Source organism: Chaetodon auriga, chromosome 1 (assembly GCF_051107435.1).
Source record: "Chaetodon auriga isolate fChaAug3 chromosome 1, fChaAug3.hap1, whole genome shotgun sequence".
Classification (NCBI taxonomy): Eukaryota; Metazoa; Chordata; class Actinopteri; order Chaetodontiformes; family Chaetodontidae; genus Chaetodon; species Chaetodon auriga.
The window spans coordinates 2496965-2518772 of NC_135074.1; the positions used below are offsets into that span (position 1 = coordinate 2496965).

The following is a 21808-nucleotide window of genomic DNA, read 5'->3' on the forward strand; positions in this document are numbered from 1 at the left end:
AAACACATTCTGGGAACTGACATATACTATATAAGATTAGAAAAAAAAAAAAAAAAAAGACTCCATTGTCTGCAGGACTAATGGTTATAAATATTCTATATGCACAGTGATACACATGGGAAAATCATCCTTTGTTATTTTTAAAAGCACAGTAAAAAAAAATAAATAAATAAATATATATATATATACACACACACACACACACACACAACAGTCTAAGTCAGTATTCTCCCTCCAAGAAACATCAGTCAAGTCCTCTTCAAAGTCATCATCTTTATGAGAAGTGTTACAAACAAGCCCAAAACATAGTTCATTAGATGTACAGTATCCTGTTTGGTGATTTCCTTTGCCTGTCTGTTTAATCTTGGTTATCAGAAGAGAGCAGGGTCTTCCTCCCTCAAAATACTGGACATCTGCCATGACTAAATCATTACAGTATCTGCAGGATTTTTGATAAGCCTATAATAATAATGACGATAATATCACCCTTTTTGTCATTGTCATGAGAGAAAACAACAAATCATACTTAAACATTTCCATTAAATTTGTCACTCAAATGTAAAATGCAACTCAAAGAGTCACATACTTTTGCAGACTTACCTTTCCTTGCATTTCTTAAAAAGTAAAATAACAACAACTGCTGTTGAAACATAAATGTCACGTTTGTGTCACTTTTCTGAGTTTTCTAGTACTGCATCTTCTTCGCCTCACTGTGATGGGTGCATTAGTGCCCCTTGGTACTTGATGGTTGATGACAACCACAGTCTAGCTTGTATTTTAATAATGGCCACAAGGGGCAACAATGAGTGTTTTCCACACTTCAAAACAAACTTAGACATGTGACACAAAAGTGAGATTTGTGCTTTATTGCAGAATAGCTGGTTGATTTTTGCAAGTGTAGGTCTAATTAACTGCCCCACCTCTGTGAAAGTATACCACACAGCCACTTCCTGGATCTTTTCAGTGGGACCCTCTGGGATTGCCTCCCACTCTGTGGATGAGACAGTCCCGAACAGGGCTAATGTAGACCCAAGCTTTAATGTTGTATGGACTCTACCGCTGTTCCAGCATCACTGTATTTTAGCAACAGTTTATATTGATAAACAAAACAACAAAACAGTATCTCTCTATTTTTTTTTCTTTGTACAGTGTGCTGCTTGGCACGGTTGTGTTCTGTCCTGAAAAAATCATCAACAGACCTGCTCTATGGTCATGTCAGTGTAGTGAGTTTTGTACAGGACTAATGGCCATAGACATCCCCAGAGCCTGAAAACACAGCCCACCCATCGCCAGTGCACAAACATGCACAGACTGATGCACACTCACGCACAAACAGTTTGTCCAACCATGGTTGAGTAGTTTGTGCTTTTCAATTAGGGAAATCTATGAATTAGTTCATTAATATGGAGCCATGGCTTGCTGTTGTCTGTCTGGTTGAGCTTGGAGCAGACTGAATGGTTGCAGTGTGGTTCACTGCTCTCTATGTACTCTAAATGGTAGATTAGACCAGACCTGCTTTACACAGGGATAAATGAGTTGCTACCAGTTTAGTCAAAAGTTATTGTAAGCCGACAGGAGAAATGTGCACATTATGGCAGTTAACACACACCAAGAGACTGGGTGTCGTTATTGTTACTAACAAGGTGGAACGGATTTAACAGCCTGTCCATGCTGTCATGGGGAAAGGAACGTTCTGCTATGGCACATTTCACATGCTCAGGTTCATTCTGAAGCAGTGTGTGTGTGTGTGTGTGTGTGTGTGTGTGTGTGTGTGCGTGTGTACATGTGTGTATGCGTGTAGGAGTGTGTGCGTGGGTTTTTGTGTGTGTATGTGTGTGTATGTGTGTGTTTGTGTGTGTGCATATCTGTGGGTTCAATTTTGCTTGACATTTTGGGCACTGCCAGCTGGAGCTCAGTGAAGTGCTGAGATGGCTGCTGGCTGGGTGATGTGAGCTGCAGGTGGAGTGTGCTGTAACCATGCAAGAGTGTGTGTGTGCGTGTGTGTGTGTGTGCGTGTGTGTGTGTGTGCGTGTGTGTGTGTGTGTGTGTGTGTGTGTGTGTGTGTGTGTGTGTGTGTGTGTGTAGTCACGCACATCATTTCCTTTGTATTTTACAAATTTACTTTTAAGTTCTGTGGCGTGTGTACTAGCCATGCAACTTTTGCTGGCACAAAGATGAGCATGTCCAATTTCTTTTTCCATTTTATTAGTGCTCGGTGCAACAGTCCAATAATACGCTGCATCCCGCATCAAGAAATCAGGTGCATTGCTGTTTCTTGCCCCTCACTGCCGAAGCTGAGGCAGTCGAAGGGGATGTGTGGACAATCCTCTCATCCTGCTGTTCAAGGGCATTGCAGTTGCCTCAGAAGTGTGGGGTGCACTGCGGGCAGACGAATTGCAGCGAGAGGTACCGGGGCCTCTCCAGAACAAATTGAGAAAAGTTCAACAAAGTTGAAAGACGAGTAAAAATATTGAAAACAGGCTTCAAATAAATTGTTTTTGCGAATGGGGTGAACTAATACTTAGTACTTAGTTCGTATTGTCTTGTTGTTAGCGCTTTAACAATACCTATGCAATAATTTTGTGAGGAATAAAAAAACCAGCTAAAAAGGATTCTTATCAATTTCTAAAAATAAACTATGTTAACATCAGATAAGAGAAGGGTGCTTCATGAGTGGCATTAACTTTTAAAGCTTTTGATCAATGACTTTTTGTGTTTTCACACAACTTGTGTATCATAGAGTCACCTGTTGGTTTGCAATATGGTGCTGAGAATTTTCTTTTACCTTGCTTTGCAGAAGATGTGATGGCAAAAACATTCGCTACAGAACCTGCAGTAACATGGTGAGTCTGATTTTTACTCCTCATTCTTAATATTAGTTGCTACATTTATTTGAGATTAATACATGTTATCATAGAGAGAAAGACTGTATTAGAAACTCTTTCCTCTTTGAAATTTTTAATCCACAGTTTCTTTAAGTTGATATGTGTCTTAAAGAGATTGCTCTCCCAAAAAAATTTACAGAATCCCGAAAACAAGCATTTACGTTCCAGTGACAAAGCCCTCTAGTGGCCGGAGGAATTATGACTCTAGTCTGTTGGGAGCAAAAGAGGAAGTCAGGTGACATATTTTAGAGACACAATGTCTGTGCAGAGAGAAGGTCAGGGGTGGATTGACGGTTTAATAATGGGAGACTGCTGTTGGTTTCCATTTTCCTACAGTGATCCAACAATGATTCATTTTAACCTTGACCACATTTGTTAACTAACAGTGAAGGATAGGTTCAAATTAAAGTTCAAATTTCAAGTATGCCTTGAGAGACAAGACCAAACAGCCTTTTCTTGCTGTAATAATTCCAGGAATGTTCTCTTCTCAGATAGCTGTTACTTTGGAAGATCTCCACCTGATTAACTTACACTGCGCAAGCCTCATTTTAGCTTCAGAAGAACTTTGAAATGCATTGCACTCAGAATGAGGACTGCAGACTTTATGCCCCATCACTTGTATTGAAAGCACATTAAGAAAGGATCTTTTGATGGCCAGTATGAAGAGGAGGAATGAGCAGAGCTAGCAATGCATATTCAATTTACATATGATTGTTGTTGTTATTGTGTCATGGAGCACTCGCTCTCACTCACTGAGTTTCAATAGTAGGGTCGGCTGATGCAGGTCACGCCCTCTATCTGTCGCTAGCTGGCGAAATCCTGAAGGGGCGTGTTCAGTCATGGCGACAGGCTGTGAGGGGGCACAGCTGTGGCACTTCCTGTATTTAACACACAGGCTGCGCTGAAGTGTCAGCCTCATGTGAAGACCCTTTTGGGTAAAGACCTGCGAGTCTACTTGTGCGAGTCCACTGAGCAAGGACACAGGTAACTACCACTACTCTTACACTACTCCTGCTGCCTTTCTGCACCCACACCATGTGATACCAATATATTCCGGTCCTCCAGGAAATGCGAAAAAAATGCATTGGCCATAAAAGGCGACGCAATCCTGAGAACCATTACTCACTCAGAAAAACCTCAGATACCCCTTGTGCTTTTTCCTTTGCTCTATGGAATTGCCAGTCTGCTGTAAACAAAACCGAATTGACTGAAACCTGGATCCATTCAGAAAACACAGCCACACCAGCTGTGCTTTCAGCTGACTCTACTTTCTCCCACACACCTCGTCCTGATGGACGAGGAGGTGGCACGGGCGCACTCATTTCCAAAAACTGAAAATTCACCAAGCTTACTCCTCTAAGCAACTGCTCCTCATTCGAATATCATGCAATCATGGTTACTGCTCCCACTAAGCTGTATATATTGGTCATATATCAACTTTATATCTGAACTGGACATGCTACTCTCAACCTTTCCCGAAGATGGCACCCCACTGATTGTCATGGGTGACATGAATATCCATCTTAACAAACCCCATGCGGTCGACTTCCTTTTGCTGCTGTCCTCATTTGACCTCAAACAGGCCTCCACCGCTCCCACACACAAAGCGGGCAATACTCTCGACTTACTGCAATGCGAAACTGCTGCAAGGCTAAGCTAACTGTCACCCCACTACATGGATCAGACCACTTTTTTACTGAATTCTCTGTATCCTTACCAGAGCATCCTCAAGCTCCACCACACATGGTCTCCTTCAGATGAAACCTCCGGTCCCTCACATTGGCTCAACTTTCTGATGAGGCAACCATGCCTCCTCACAGTGTTTTGTCCTCACTCCCTGTGAATGAGGCAACAGGCACACTCTGCTCTTCACTAGCCTCTCTAAACAATCTATGCCCACTCTCATCCAAACTTGCTTGTAAAACCCCCACCAGGTCGTGGCTCACCGGTGTCATCAGAGAGCAATGGGCGGTGCTCAGAGCAGCCATGAGAAAATGGAGTAAAACCAGAGATCACTCTGACCTCAGTGGCTGGCCAGCTCTGTCCTGGGATACCATCTGGAACTGGTGGAGAAGGTGGGGGAGAGGAGGATGACAGGCAAGCTGTCGTCCATGACAGTCAATGACTCCCACCCCCTCCAACACACACTCACTGCACTGAGGAGCTCCATCAGTGACAGGATGCTACATCCAAAGTGTGTGAAGGAGCGGTATCGCAGGTCATTCCCTCTTGCAGCTGTCAGACTACACAACAAAAACTGCTCCAAGTAATCTGTGAATTATCTGTGCAATAATCTGTGCAATCCAACCTGTAAATAACAGTCTGTAAATAATAATAATAATAATAATACTATTTACAATTTCTCAAGATGACATTTATTTTTTATTCCACTCTTTTGTATATACTTATTGTTTTTAATTTGCATGCACTTGTTACACTACTCTATCCGCTTTATTGGTGCTGCTGTGAACTGGAATTTCCGCTTGCGGGACTAATAAAGGAATATTGAGTTGACCCTATACTCAACCCAGCTCAGGTTGAAAAATTACAGGCCAGTTTCACTCCTCTCTTTCTGTCTTGAGTGCACAATCTTTAATCGGGTTTCTGAATTCCTTTCTGATAACAACCTGCATGATTCCAGCCAATCCGGTTTTGAAACGCAGACACTCTACGGAGACTGCGCTTTTATCTGTAGTGGAAACACTACGATCAGCTAGGGCTACTGGTCAATCCTCTGTCCTCTACTATTGCTCGGCTGCCTTTGACACGGTTAACTACCAAATCCTCCTCTCCACACTCGCTGAGCTCGGGTTCTCAGGATCTGCTCTCCTCTGGTTTGAGTCCTACCTCTCAGGGAGATCCTTGGCAGTTTCTTGGAGGGAAGAAATGTCTAAATCCCACTGCTTGTCCACAGGGGTACCTCAAGGGTCTGTGCTTGGACCCCTTCTCTTCTCAATATACACCACCGCACTTGGTGCAGTCATCCACTCACATGGCTTCTCATACCATTCATATGCTGACGATACCCAGCTCCTCCCTTCGTTCCCGCCGGACGACCCCACTGTCTCGGCTCGGATATCGGCATGTCTTGCCAATATCTCGGCATGGATGAAGGAGCGACACCTTCAGCTTAACCTGTCAAAGACTGAGCTCCTTGTCATCCCAGCCGGTCCCTCTATACAACAACAGATCAGTATCCAGCTTGACTCAGCTCTGCTCACTCCCGAAAATCTGCCAGAAACTTGGGTGTCATGATTGATGACCAATTAACTTTCAAAGGGCACGTGACCTCTGTTGCTCAGTCATGCCTGTTTGCCCTGTACAACATCAGGAAGATCAGACCCTACCTGTCTGAACATGCAACACACCTTCTAGTACAAGTGCTGCTACTATCACACCTCGACTATTATAATTCCGTACTGGCAGAGCTCCCAGCATGCTCGCTAAAACCTTTGCAGTTGATACAGAATGTGGTGGCTCGCCTGTTATTTAACCAGCCCAAACGAGCGCATATCACTCCGCTATTCATATCCCTCCACTGGCTCCCAGTTGCTGCCGGCATTAAGTATAAATCCTTGATGCTTGCCTCCAAAATTGCTACCAAAATCGCTCCGAACTACCTGAACTCCCTTGTGCTGCCACCTCCAAAAGGCCCCAAGTCTCTAGCTGAACTCTTTTCTTCTGTGGTTCCCCGGTGGTGGAACGAGTTACCAAACTCCTTTCATTCTGCAGAGTCCCTCTCAATCTTTAGAAAAAGACTGAAGACCAAGCTCATTACTGAACACCTTGTTTCATTAAAAAAAAAAAACTCTCAGTCGACTCTATGCACTTTTTGCATTACATCGTAGCACTGTCTCGTAGCACCTATGTCCAGTTGGACCAGAAAGTTGCACTAGCGCACTTACTCTTGTTGTTCTCTCCTGTCTAGAACCTTGCTTATGTGTGAAAATCCCATATGTATGTCACTTTGGATAAAAGCGTCTGCTACATGACAAATGTAAATTGTAATAGTAACATATGGGCTCCTCACTATTGTTTTAAGACAGACTTGAAAAATTTGAACCTTTCCATTAAAAACATGGCTGTTATTGTCACCAATAATAGCCATGTTGTTTACCTTATAAGTGTTGGTATAAAGAGCAGTTAAATTCAATTTTGTTATTTAATTTGGAGGACTTGTTCTCTGCAAGAGGTAACAAACATTTTGTTTTCCATCCTCAGATTTCCTGCAGTTTAATATCAGTAAACCGCAGGATTTTTACTAGACATACTGGTCAGTGGTGCTTTTAAGTAAAGAATACCTGAGGACCAAGAATAGGAAAAGATTTAATGCTGATTCTTCCTTAGTCAGTTGACAGTATATACCTGATATCAGAATTTAATTTTGACTAATTTTCCTGGTGTGATGAACTGTTGCAGAGCTACTTTATGGTGGTGGGATATGGGATATGAGATAGTGTTGTGTTCTGAAAGGCTAGTTCCATTTTGGATGTGGTTCCAGGTGGAAAAAAATACTACATGCCACTATCTACAAACAGTCAAAAATCAATATCTGTGTCAGCCTCCAAAAATCAGTATCCATTGAGCTCTAATTTCCAGCCATGGTCCTGCATTCAAGGCTTCATGTTTATGTCAACTTGAGTGCAAGTCCAATATTCACTCAACTTTTTAGATCTGCTCCACTGTGTTCATCAGCTACTCTCAACCTGTGTCTGTCTGCTGTTTGTGTTGGACAGAAAGTGTACAGTGGGTTTATCAGAGCTTTTTCAATGACTGCTATTGGAAATGAGGTGGTTGAGAATGAAAACAGTAAAGTTTTTTCAGTAAAACCAGTAAAACCAAAGGTTAGGGTTAGGGTTAGGATTAGGTGAGCTGCAAAAAGGGGAACCTCAACATAGTGTGATCCATTGTTAGTGTAAACATTTTAACTCATGCAGCTTTGCCTTGTGGAGTTTTCCTGTAACCAAACAACCAACAACATATACAATCATCTTTTCTGTCCAAAATGTGTTGTGTGTATGCTCGGTCTGACAGACATGTTGAATTCATTTCTTTCCTCATAAAGCATATGTATATTCAAAGCATCAACTTTAGTTGATGCTTTGAATGCTCTTAAACCTGCTTTGTTTAAGTCCCTGTTTGGTAGTTTGCAGTCTTCTTGGTGCTCAAAAACTCAACAGTGTGGAAATAACAAAAAATATGAAGGTTAAAGTTGGAGACAAATGGATTGTGAAATGTGAAAGAAATGTTTGGAAATAGAAAAGCAAAAGTAAGATAAAGGTGAAAAGGAAGGAAGGAAAAATCAGTGTGAATCTTGGTTTCTGTAATCAAAATATGTTAACTGTCATATTTAACTATTGTTTTCAAATGTTTTACATATAGTTTAATTACATCCTTTAAATGCCAAATAAATAAAATGACACTGAAATTACACTACTCAAAAAGTTAGGGATATTTGGCTTTCAGGTGAAATTTGTGGAAAAGGTTTACACTACAGTGATATTATATCATGAAAGAAGGACATTTAAGTAGAAGCATGCAATGGTGATTTCGTCATCTCAAATAATTTATTGAAACAAAAGCTGACAACAGTGGTGGGTATACCACAACAAAAAATGTCAATGTCTCAATAACTTGTCATGTGCCCTTGAGCATCAATTACAGCTTGACAATGACATCTCATGCTGTTCATGAGTCAACTTATTGTCTGCTGAGGCATGGCATCCCACTCTTCTTGAAGGGCGGCCCTCAGGTCATTGAGGTTCTGGGATACAGATTTACAAGCCTATACACAGTGACTCAGCTCATCCCATAGGTCTGGATTCAGGTCTGGAGAAAGTGCAGGCCACTCCATTTGAGGTACCCCAGTCTCCAGCAGCCGTTCCTTAATAATGCGACCTCGATGAGCTGGAGCATTGTCATCAGTGAAGATGAAATTAGGCCTGTGTTGTTCATGCAGGGGCACAATGACTGGATTAATGATGTTATTCAGGTAATATGGGCTTGTCACTTTACCATTCACAAAGTGTAGGGCAGTTCTGTATTGACTAGACACACCTGCCCACACTGTAACACCACCACCACCAAAGGCTCATCTGGTGACAACAGTGGCTGATGCATAGTGCTCTCCTTGATGTCTCCAACATCGTTGGCGGGCATCATTTCTGCTCAACGTGAATCAACTTTCATCAGAGAACAGCGCTAAGGCTCCCTGGTCCCTCCAGCAAAAATGCTGGTGGTATAGTCACCCTTGCAGGTTGTCTAGAACACAGACCACGTGGATGTAAATGGTTTAAAATGGTCTGACGTGACACTTGGGTGCCTGTCACCTCCCATTCATCATCCGGTTCCGCAGGGAACTGTTCACAATGAAGTGGTCATCAGTGTGGGATGTGGCCAAAGGACGTCCACTTCTACACTTTTCTGTGACTCTTCCAGTCTCTCTGTATCTCTGTTGCAACGTTGATGAAGACACTCTAAGCTCAGTGGCCACCTCTGTCTGAGAACATCCTGTTTGAAGCCTCGCAACGGTGAGGTAATGCTGATCAGTTGTTAGGCGTTGTCTTGGTCTCATGATGTCAAAATGCGAACAGCATGATGAAGAGGACTGTTTAAATATCAATTGTAATTAAACCAGGAAATTTATTGGTCAATTCATGGGTCAAACCTCTGTTGTGAATTTTGCTGTTCAGCTCATTGTTAGAGAAAAGCAAGTTGTGCAAAAAGTACTGAAACATTGAACAGTTGGACATGTGCATTCAAAAGTTCAGTGAAGGTCAAATTAAGTTCACCTGTAAAGCTTATAGTGCATTTTAGGTTCATCCTGAAATTTCACCTGAAAGCCAAATATCCCTTTTTGTGAATAGTGTAGTTGTAATAAAATACTGTGGTGTAACACTCCAACCTCTGCCTTTGTCCTTATTATTCTTCTCCTCAGGACTGCCCAGCAGAGTCAGGTGATTTCCGGGCTCAGCAGTGTTCAGCCCACAATGACATCAAGTACCAGGGTGTCACTTATGAGTGGGTCCCAGTGCCTTATGACCCCTCAGCACCCTGTGCATTGCGGTGCCAGGCTAAAGGAAGAAGCCTCACTGTTGAACTGTCCCCCAAGGTGCTGGACGGGACACGATGCCACACAGACACCTTAGACATGTGCATTAATGGAGTGTGTCAGGTAAGGGATTGTATTGTATTGTATTATAAATCTGGTCTGATATGATTAGACACCTGCACCATTTGTCTCATTACCTGTGTGAGTGAAAAAGGGTGCAATGCCAGGAAATTGCATCAAAACAAAAGGTTGGACAGTTCTGTGACATCAAATGTAATATTTACTATCTAGCTTTATTAATTGGATAGTGTGTGCTTGTGAAGAGGGTTCATGTAAAATGCTGTTTATAAAATTGGACACTGCTGAGCCTTCACAGGTGTAAGTCAGTGTGAACATGAAGCGAAACAAAACTGAAAAGCAACAATGAATATTTTTTGTTTGGGACCAAATTAACTGAACTACAGTACACAGTATACCTTGGGGGCTGTGTATCATTCAAAACTTTTTAGTACTGGTGCCAATATGATCCCTGACTTCTTTGATATTAATATTTTTGTCAACATCTTGAATATTTATGTGTTCTCCTACCAAAAAAAAAAAAAGCTTCTGTTTTAAAATGCATCGGAGTTATCATATCAGTCAGTCATAGTAACCCAAGCACACTCACACACCAATGGATACATAGCTGCTATTCAAGGTACTGGCCTGGTCATCTTGGGGTTCAATGTCTTGCTCAAGGTCAAGGTCTTAATGTGGAAAAGATAAGCTGATGATGATCAAACTGCTAATGCTGCAGGTAGTAGTTTACCTGCCTTACTTCCTGAGCCACAGCCGGGCCTGCACCCCTGATCCAGCACCTAGGCCCACCCAGATGGTGGACTAATACCAAGCCGATACAAGATTTAGATTTTGTTCAGTTTATTAATCAACATTTTACAATATTCTCTTAAGCAAGTACCTCTGAGACCTCATCCATAATTATATGGGATGCATTTTAAGCTTATATTAGAGGGCAAGTATTAAGCTAACTTCACATACAATCAATAGTTGTGTTTTATGACCAAAAAGACTCTCCTAACAATCATTCAGCTTTACCTGCTATGTGACCCAAGGCAAGAGAACTGAGCTTGGTGCATTCTTGCTGCTACTAATTCCAAAGACAAAATATGAGAGGTGGTAGAATGTCATAGAAATGGAGTGAATTTCTTGCCATCTGCAATCCTCTCTATTTTTGTTTTTTTATTTGGATGATTTTATTTGTTTTGCATCTATGTATCTGCATTTTTCTCCACACATTTTGGTTAGGTTAAGGGACAGATCACAGTTTGGGTTGAAATAGAGAATGAATGAATGACACAGATCTCAAACACAGTTAATTGTTTCTTAATTTGTCTCAAATTTTAGTGTCAGAATGTTAAGGAGATGTGTGGTTTGTGAAAGTTGGGTTGAATGTTTGCTTCAGTGACTATGGGGCAAAAGAATCAGTCATAATCACCTTCACTCCCAGCATTGGAGTTAATAGACTAAGGACCTGCTGCAAGTCTCCTAAAGGGGATGGTCAGTGGCAACACCCACTTGTCACAGATACAGGAAATGACTCTTATGTGTGATGTCTCCTTTCTGAACTGTCTCTGCCTTGACTATTGACTGTATTGTTGACTCATCCATCCATCCAGAGCTCCTCTCTCTGACCTTTGTGATTCTATACTATGCCATCTGGCTTTGTCCTTTTCTCTCAATGGACATGAGTCATAATTACTATGGTCACAACAGGCCTTTGTCATTTCAATATAGACACATGTTTTTTGCCGTTTGCTGAAAAGTGTTTTGTAGTTTTGTCTCACTTCTACTTCTAAATACATTGTGAGTATCCACATCGCTGCTTTTCTTTGCAGCTAATAGTGTGGTCCCAAATGTATTAATAGGCCATCATAAACTAAAAGTCTGAGCTGGAAACTGTGGTCCCTGCAGTGTCATAATCATGTCAGAAGTTCTATATTTAGTGGAGCTTTGTTTTGGGACACATAGAGAGGGATTTACTGTGGATCACTTCCACTCCAGGCTGGCTGCTTGATTAGAGGCTCTTTGTGACTGCATGACAGGAGGAGGAGCACATGTGTTATACTTGACAGACCACAAACAATAATTTATATGTCGTCTTTAGCACATAGGTGATGTAGCAGAATGTGGCGGTGTAGCAGATTATGAGCTACTGACTGTTCCCATCCAGTCATTTGGATGCTTTTCCATAAGGTTCGTTTAAGCTGAAAACAAGAACTGATGAGTTTTGGACAGCTTGTTGTCTTTCAGGTTGGTGTTACTATCAATTTGGCCATATTTCATATTGTATGAAGGTGAAAATAACAAATCACACACAGCACAGTTTTTCAGTACTCCAGCTTCCACCCATACCACTATGACCAGGTTTAAGATTTGTGGGAGGCTGTGGTCAACAAACTTTTGTTTTCTTTTTTTTACTGACATAAAATCATATTAAGGCACTGGTAAACTGTGGGAAATGCATTTCTGTCACCAGCTATCACTGCATAATTTAATATTTCAATCATAAAAAACGCAACTAGGAAAGTGAAAAACTGTGACAGAATCAAGGGAGTAAAGAAGCAAAAAACAAAGGGCATTGTGGGAAAAGAACGAGGTTATCCCCTATCGGCTTCCTCAACAATGAGGTAGATAAGATAATGAGGTAGCATCCTTGCCAGATCCATTAAAAACATGCTCTGCCTATGCAGCTGTCTACATCATACAGCACCAGTTTACAATGCAGTTTCATCACAGGAAAAGGGAGATGTATTTGCTAGCAAACATTCATTCATGCGGGGGGGGGGGGGGCGCTGGAGCCTATCCCAGCTGTCAGTGGGCGAGAGGCACCCTGAACCAGGCGCCAGTCGATTGCAGGGCAACATATAGAGACAAACAACCATTCACACTCACACTCACACCTAAGGACAATTATTAGAGTCACTAATTAACCTAATGAAGCATGTTTTTGGTATGTGGGAGGAAGCCGGAGTGCCCGGAGAGAACCCACGCATGCACGGGAAGAACATGCAAACTTCACACAGAAAGGCCCTGCCCGACTCGGGGATCGAACCAGCGACCTTCTTGCTGTGAGTCATTCTCATAGTGTCTTTATGAACATGGGGAGGACCAGCAAATTCAAAGTGAAGGACTCATGTGCACTAACTAACCGCCTAGGTACTAAAACAAAGATGCGAGAAGCTCAGATTACAAGAGAGGCAGAGGGAGTGAAACTTATCATGCCACTACTGCACCATATCTTTACACAGCAAATGTTTTTTGCTCCTATGTTAATGTTCACAATCTTATAAACAGAACCTGTTGAAAGGTTAATGACTCTTATCCACAAGGCTGATAAAGGTAATTTATAGATAGAAAATAGGAAACCCATTATGCTCCTAAACACAGATTATGTTCAGAGAGAGGTCTAAGAGAGAAATCAAAAGTTAAGCACAAACAGACTTTATAACCATCAGATGAGTCCTAATATTCTTGATTTATTTCATTTATGATATTGAAACTGATGCTCTTACAGCATTTCTTGACCTCTGTATTGACAGTTGAAATGTTTTATAAGAATACAGTTGTGTTACGCTGTATCCAGACACTACAAACACTACAAACTTTGTTTCTTTGTTTTTGTCAAGTGGTAATTACTGTTGTTGTGGAAATTAATGTCTTTCTTCCTTGAGAGAAAGAAAAGCAATGACAAAAACATGTCTTTGAGAATATTTAATAAAAAGGTTTTGAGAGTAAATACACTTTCAAGTATGCATCAGAGCAGCATTCAAGCTGACTGACAAAGCAATAAAATACAAGATGAATTTATTTCAAATGTGAGTGGCATACAAGACCAGACAGAGGAAATGTCTGTGAGACAAGCAAAGGGGAACCAAGCAAGAGGTGTCTGAAAGGTCATGCGCAGATCTGGTTTGGGTCGGGTTTGTGGTTAGGTGTTTGGGGGTACAACTGTGTGCGCAGCTATGATAAAAAAAATAAAATAAAATAAAATATATGTCTGCAGATATACCATCTAAGGAGTTGTTTGTAGCATAGGAGGTGCATGGTAAAAGTCTGCTGTGCTAGGTGAAAGTGTATGATATACAGGAAACACAGAAAGGCTCATTATGATTAACTGTCAAGGCATAAGTAAAAATAGTAATTTTGAAAGAAAAATAGCTACCAAAATTGAACCCAGTGTGGGATCCATGCAGCTGGATTCTTTTTTTAAACTAACTATTTCTTGAATCATTGTGAAAAATCATTAAGCCAACTACTTCCAGCAACCTGGTACCTGCTGATTTCATGCCAACTGAAACATGATCAAATAACCCCCATCACACCAAGAAATCAGCTATTGTGAGCACGTCAGGCTACATGAGCAAAGTGAAACAAAATGGCAGTTCATTCTGATTATCAGGGTTATAATAATGTGGATTTTTTTCATGCTAAAATTACTGTCTTAATGCTCTTTTTAGATGAATTGGAAATATCCTCCCATAATGTCACTTAAAATTGGAATAAAAGGTCGTGTGCGTTTTCTCAACCTTGATTTTTCCTAGATGCAGTAATCTGACATTTTGAAGCATGGTGTCACTCACTTGAGATGCTACGCAGTATTACATGCTTCTAATCCTCAGAATTACACTCAGGATCAGTCACTAACAGCCTGATTTCTTTCTTGGATTTTCTCAGCTGCACACTAAAAAGTATAATATCAACTGAGAGTTTTGCATTTCCCAGGCCTATGTTGAATTGCAAGTAGCATAATGTCATTGATATTATTGATATTAGCATACTTCCAGTAAACTCCATGGGGGTGCCGAAGGTGGAGTAATTCAAATTATTTATTTTGAATAATGGAAAAGGTACTCATTGAAATGATTTTGATGATGAGTTCTTACTCCTCAGCAGAAACAGCCAATATAAATGAAGCTTGAACAAAAGTTCTATCAGGAGAACTGCAGGCTTAGGCCTGTATCTTATTTCTCATACCATCCTGCATTCAATCCTCTCAATTCAATTCAATTTCAATTCAATTGTACTTGTACATTTGCAAATCACAACAGAAGTTGTCTCAGGACACTTTCCATATAGAGCTGGTACCGGCCGAGCTCTCACACATGCTCATTCATAATTTCTTTGTTGTCAATGTCTGAGGCTGTCGATTGATATATCATCTGTTCTCATCAGCTGGTCACATCTGCCCAAATGCACAGTGACACTCACTGTTAGCCTGTCATCTTGCTGTTGTCTTTTCAAATGTGATTCTGTCTCTCTGCCTTAGTATGTTCATGCTGCTGTTATGTGCACCCTCCGCCTCCTCATCACCACCCCGTCTTCACAGATTCATCAGTTTCATCGCTTCTTCATCCTCATCAACCTATCATTCAAATAGTGTCATCTGCCACCACCAATATCAGTGTCTGGACTCCATGGAGAGATTTATCTTGCTGCTGCTCAGGGTGATGCCCCTCGATTACAAAATCTCCCTGTGGAGTCTAAGCACCGAAGACTTAATTATCACATATCGAACTGTGTTCTTCACTTACTGGCGAGTTAACAGCAGCAGTAGCTTTATCCATTAAATGCAAATCTCCTCCTACAATACATTGAATAAAAAGAAACTACTTTGCATAATTTGAAGATTGTTGGTGTTGTCAATTTGATGTTTTTTATTGATATTTTTCATGTAAATGTTAGTTATAGCTTTCATTCAGACATGACAGGACTGTTATATAAAGAGACACGATCTTGGCACCTGGTACACAAGAAACAAAGATATGAGGGATGAAGAATGTTTTCTGGTTTGTCACAGGCTGCATCATCATGCATCAAGCTGTGAACACATTAACATTATGACTTCATAAGATATGATGAATGTGTTAGCAAATAGTTTTTTGATATTTAACAGTGTTCTTAGTAAGGCAGACAAGAAGTCCATTTGATCTCTCCTGGTGTATTTAATATTATGCAGCTCTGGCTTGTACCTTAATTATAACATTGCATTCAGACGTATGCCATGTTGGAAATGTTATTGATTTGACATGTCTGACATAGTAAGACTGCAGTTGTGACATTTACATAACAGGGACTTGGGAACTTATTCAGACATGAGACTGACATGTATAATTGCCATCATATTTACATGAACCGGTGCACATGCAAAAATGGCAATAGAAAGGAATCAATCAGACCCAATTCCACCACTGGAAAAGTATCGGGGAAGGGGGTTTCAGAGACTCTCACACAGCCATCTCATTTGAAGCATAGTGAGTTCCTGAGGAGGTCTGAATATAGCAATCATCATCATGGATGGGCCAAATAGCTCATTAAAAAAAAAGGCATACAATGTATTTCAGGTCTTGCAACAGACACCCTCTTCCAGGTAGTGTGATAGTGGTGATAGTGGCGAGGAAGAAACTTCCCTTTAACAGGCAGAAACCTCAGGCAGAACCAGGCTCTGGGTGGGCGGCCATCGCGACTGGTTGGGTGAGAGAGAGAGAGAGCAAGATTGAGAGTGAGACAGACAGAGAGAGACAGACAGAAATGCAATCAGAGAGAGAGAGCGAGAGAGAGAGAGACAGAAATGCATTCACAGTAACAGTGACAGTGGATGTAATAATAGTAGTAGCAGTTGCAGTGGATGTCAGGCAGGGCCATGGCAGGAGAAGTGGCATTCTACTGACCCCACTGGTCACCCCTTTTCAGCGAGAGCTTCCCTGCCATCTCCACATTGTTGTTGATGGCTGTTCTCCTGCTTTGTCCCCTAATGACCAATGTTCCACTGGCCTTGCTGAGGGAATGGTTTGCAAACCCCCAACTATCTAGCTCCACTGGCATGCACCTGGTCTACCACCCATTCCTGCAGCAATCCTCTTCTGGTTCTTGGTACTTCACCTTCTTCCTCTCTTGTGCTTCCTCCATCTTCTCCTCCTAGGGCACAGTTAGCTCTAGCAAGATGAGCTCTCTTGTGGTCTCACAGACCAAGATGATGTCTGGTCAGTCCTTGTGGATGATATGTGGTGGAATTTTCTGCTCCTTCCCCCTGTAAACTGTCATCACCCAGTCTCAGGCCAAGACCAGCAAACAAACAGAGCAGCCCTTGAGTCTTCCATTGGCTGCTCTCCCTCTTTGATGAATACTGTAGCATGAGTGCATCTACTATCACTGATCACCTTGCTGATTGCCTTAGCAATGGACTTGAGGGCCTGGTCATGTCTCCAGTGATCACCCAGTGTCTTGGAGCAGCTGCTCAGGATGTGTTTAAGGGTCCCTTTCTTGGAACACAGGAGGGTGTTTCTGCTTTGACCCCTGTGAATAGGTTGGATGGGCTGGGGAGGACATTGTAGACCCCCTGAATCAAGAATTTGACTCTCTGAGGGTTCCATTTCCAAGTGTTCTGCCAGGTGACTTTCCACTCCATCATCTGTTCACACTTCATCTAGGCATCCTGTAATTGCATGGCCACTGCCCTGCTTCTTCACTCCTCCTCCACTGAAGTGTGCACTCCCTTCTGCGCTAGCTTTGCCTCAGGCTACAGACTGTGGCTCCTGTCACTGTGTGGTTTTTAATTCACACATTTATACAGTCTTATGGCAGCAGGAATGAATGATCTCCTGAACTTCTCAGTTCAACAGCACAGAGAGAGAAGCCTGTTACTGCGGCTGCTTCTCTGAGCTTCCAGAGTCTCACGAAGAGGATGACTTTTGTTGTTGAGGATGGTGTGTACCATACTCCTCATCCGCCTATCCACCATGGACCCCACTTATTCCACCCCCCCCCCCCCACCGATCACAGAGGCACACCTGCTGATCAGTTTATCCAGCCTGTTACTGTCTCTAACAGGCTCTGCAGTATCATCAGGGCTTATTTTCAAAAACAGCAGAAAGTCCTCAAATACCTCATTGAAGGTAAAAGTTCCTCAGTGAACATAGAAGTCACAGCTGGAGGATCCACCATGATCATTGTAACATTTTGCCAGACCAAGCACACACGCACAGCGGCAGCTCCATGATGAGGCACAAGGGGGCAGTGCCCCCCCAATTTTGTTCACTGTGCCCCCTCACTTGTATAGAAGCATGTCAATCATTGTAAGTCTAGCGATGACTGAAACATCCAGTAAAGCTTTGTGAACACTGCAACATAATATTTTACAAGTTAAGCGAGAAGTTTTGAAAACAAAAAGTCTGCCATTGAGTCAGCTAGCTGGATATTGTCATCCCATTTGCAGCAATGGAATTGAGAAAGTTAATGACCATCTCAACAGCAATATGTTCACAAAGCTTTACTGGATGTTTCAGTCATCGCTAGACTTACAATGATTGACATGCTTTGAGTTGTCACATTTTCATCGTTTACTGCTTGCACTTGTCTTAATGTAAATGCTGCCGGGCTGACAGAGTTGTTGAGCCTGACACCACCGTGGATGATTTAGGAGAAGGTGAGCCCAAATAGGTTAGTTCCCATTAGTAAAAGATAGACACTAGCTGCTGGCACTAGCTATCTCTAGAAGCTAGGCAATTATATAATAAGCCTATTGAATTTGTATTTACACTACAGTTATAAGTAAACTATGTTTTGCTTCTTGTTCTCAAAACGTGAAATTATGTCTTGCAAGTTTCAAGGTACCTAATTGTCAACCAGATGTGTTCGCGCTGTAAACTTGAGAAAGCCAAGCCTAGCACTACTGGCCATTCACCTCAGGCTGAGACAAAATAGCTAGCTACAGCATGCACATTCAATTTTGAAGACACGTCCGGCGGGATGTTTATTCAATTCAATTCAATTCAATTCAATTCAATATTCCTTTATTTGTCCCGTGAGAGGAAATTCCAGATAACAGCAGCGTCAGTAGAGATTAATATAAGAAGTGCATGCAAATTAGAAACAACATCAGTGTATATACAAAAGAGTGAGAATTTTAAATAAAAATAAAAAGAAAGAAATTGTAAAAAAATTGTAAGAAATTGTAAATAGTATTAACAGACTGTTATGTACATGTTTTTATTGCACAGCTTATTGCACAGACTATTGCACTGATTACTTGGAGCAGTTTTTATTGTACAGTCTGACAGCTGCAGGGAGGAATGACCTGCGATACCGCTCTTTCACACACTTTGGATGTAGCATCCTGTCACTGATGGAGCTCCACAGTGCAGTGAGTGTGTGTTGGAGGCGGTGGGAGTCATTGTCTGTTTTGGAGGACAGCTTGACTGTCATCCTCCTCTCCCCCACCTCCTCCACCAGTTCCAGATGGTATCCCAGGACAGAGCTGGCCTTCCTGATGCGTTTGTCCAGCCTCTTCCTGTCAGCTGTTGTGATGCTGCTCCCCCAGCAGACTACACCATAGACAATGGCAGAGGCCACAACAGAGTGATAGAAGGTCTTTAGGAGTGCCCCACACACCCCAAAAGACCTCAACCTCAGCCTTGGCTCTGCACTCTCCCTTCATGGACTTTGGAAAGCTCATTTTGAAAAGAGGATCCCCTAATGATGTGGTGGCTTGTCCTCTATCAGGATTCTTGTTGTAATGCAGTGCATTACAACATTAGTCCTTGCAGGACACAGTAGCCTGGACAGCTGTAACAAAAGTATATTTTTATGATAACAGGGCTTACTTAGGGTAAAACATGACAGGACTGTTACAGCATAAATTCATGCACTAAAGGCTGCAACAGCTCACTGTTACACTTGATCAACAGCACTGTAACGATGCACTGGCCTATATAAAAAAAGAGATGTGACATCAACTTTATCTTACCTGTATAGAAGCTTAGACCCGGCAGAGGGGTCTGTGTATGTATTGCTTGACCAGCTGGGTCGCTGGGATTGCATGTGACGACCATGCTGATTGCTAACTAGAAGCTAGCAGTTAGCGTTAGCTTGTGCTATATGGCAAAACACTACTTGGTTAATTTGGCAAAACACTGCTTGGTTAGTTCATGTAAAACAGCAAAATAAATGCAGTTAAATATTTGTAAATGCTGACATCTCCCTCAAACATGCATTAAATCATTTGCAAGATCGGAACTGCATTAAACAGAATGTTTGGATTCTACTTTAACTTGTGGTGTGATGTAGCTACCGAAGCAGCTAGCTAACCGCTAACTGCTAGCTAACAGCTGAACTTGTAGTCTCGCCTTACATTGCTCTCAATGGCAAAACACACACTGCAACACACAAGAGTTCATGTTAATCTACAAAAGAAACACACAGCTAATTATTTGTATACTTACATGTCCCTCGTCTGCAGGTATTCCTCACACAAAGTTGGAAGTGACCCCTCCTTTAGAAAAAGTTTCCCAGCTAATCCTGCCTTGTACTGACCGAGGTTGGAGAAACAGTCAGTCTCGAAGTGGTTAGCACACACCAACAGGTTTTTGCCAACTGTAGCTGGGACAATGTTGCCCTCAAAAATGAATTCAATCCACACCACTCCTCTGTCCTCTGCGGCTGCTGCCTCGGCCAGTGACAGGTTGAAAATGTCAGTGAAGACCCCAGCCAGCTGTTCTGCACAGGCCTTGAGCTCGCGGCCGGGTATGCCGTCAGGGCCAGCAGACTTACGGACGTTCATCCTGCTGAGTGCAGAACGCACATCATAAGTAGAGAGCGTGAGGGGCTGTTCATCTGGGTGGGGAGCAGTTTTGATGGCTGGTTGTTTTTTGTCCCTGTCGAAGCGAGCGTAGAAATTATTGAGCTCGTCAGGGAGGGAGGCATTGCTGGTTGGTGGGGCTGTCTATTTTGGCTGATAGTCTGTGATGGCCTGGATGCCCTGCCACGTGCGGCGGGGGTCGGCGTTGTTGTGGAAGTGCTCCTCAATCTGTAGCTTTTGAGAGTGTTTAGCTTCCCTGATGCCCCTCTTCAGGATAGCTCTGATTGAGCTGTAGGCCACTGTGCCACCAGATTTGAAGGCAGCGTCACGTTCCTCTAGTAGGAGGTGGACCTTATTGTTCATCCAAGGCTGCTGGTTGGGGAAAGTTCTTATCTGTTTGTGGGTGGTGACATTGTCAACACGTGTTAACGTAATCTAGAACGGAGGAGGCATATGAGTCAATGTCAGTGTCCGAGTGGCGAACATACTCCAGTCTGTGTTGGAACTGGCTGCTGGAATGTGCCATCCACTCCCTCTGACCGTACTTGTGCAGTCCTCACTGAGGGCTTCACATGTCTGATGAGTGGTGTGTACTTGGGGAGTAGGAACAATGAGAGGCGGTCAGACTGTCCCAGGTGGAGGAGGGGGGTGGCTTTGGGAGCCTCAGGAATGTTTGTATAAACGTGGTCCAGGGTTTTGTCTCCTCTGGTGGGGCAGGAGACATTCTGGTCAAATTTTGGGAGAACAGTCCTCAGGTTGGAGTGGTTGAAGTCTCTGGCAACAATAAAGGCTCCATCAGGGTGTGCAGTTTGTTGTTTGTGAATAGCAGCATGCAGTTCTTTCATTGCTAGTTTAGCGATAGCATCCGGGGGATATAAGCTGCAGTTATCACAGTGGATGTGAACTCTCTAGGCAGATAAAAAGAGCTGCATTTGAATCTCTTGCACTATCAACTAGATGGTCAATTTAGGAGAGACTAAAGTTAAAATAGGAGTCTTTTGTTGAATCGAGACATGGCATTGAATTAAATGCTGATGGGATCATATTCTTAAATTTAGCTATAGCACTATGAGACAGGAATGTTGTTGTAGGAATTTTGCCTAATGGCGGGTTGTCAAAAGGAATTAAACAGTTATTAAGTGATGGTCAGATAACAGGATTTTGCAAAGAGACTATTAAGTGTTCAATTTCAATACCAGTCAGAGCAAGGTCAAGAGTGTGGTTAAAACAGTGAGTAGC

The 21808-nt window shown here is 42.3% G+C and overlaps 1 protein-coding gene across 5 annotated transcripts in view; it reads left to right on the forward strand.

The window, feature by feature from the left end:
* Positions 1-21808, forward strand: part of adamtsl3 (ADAMTS-like 3) — a 235733-nt gene that overhangs the window by 114978 nt on the left and 98947 nt on the right. For all 5 annotated transcript variants that reach the window (XM_076727218.1, XM_076727300.1, XM_076727446.1 and 2 more), the window contains 2 exons: positions 2798-2843; positions 9823-10059. In XM_076727218.1, coding sequence (XP_076583333.1) covers positions 2798-2843; positions 9823-10059 — 283 coding nt within the window. The remainder of the gene's footprint in view (positions 1-2797; positions 2844-9822; positions 10060-21808) is intronic.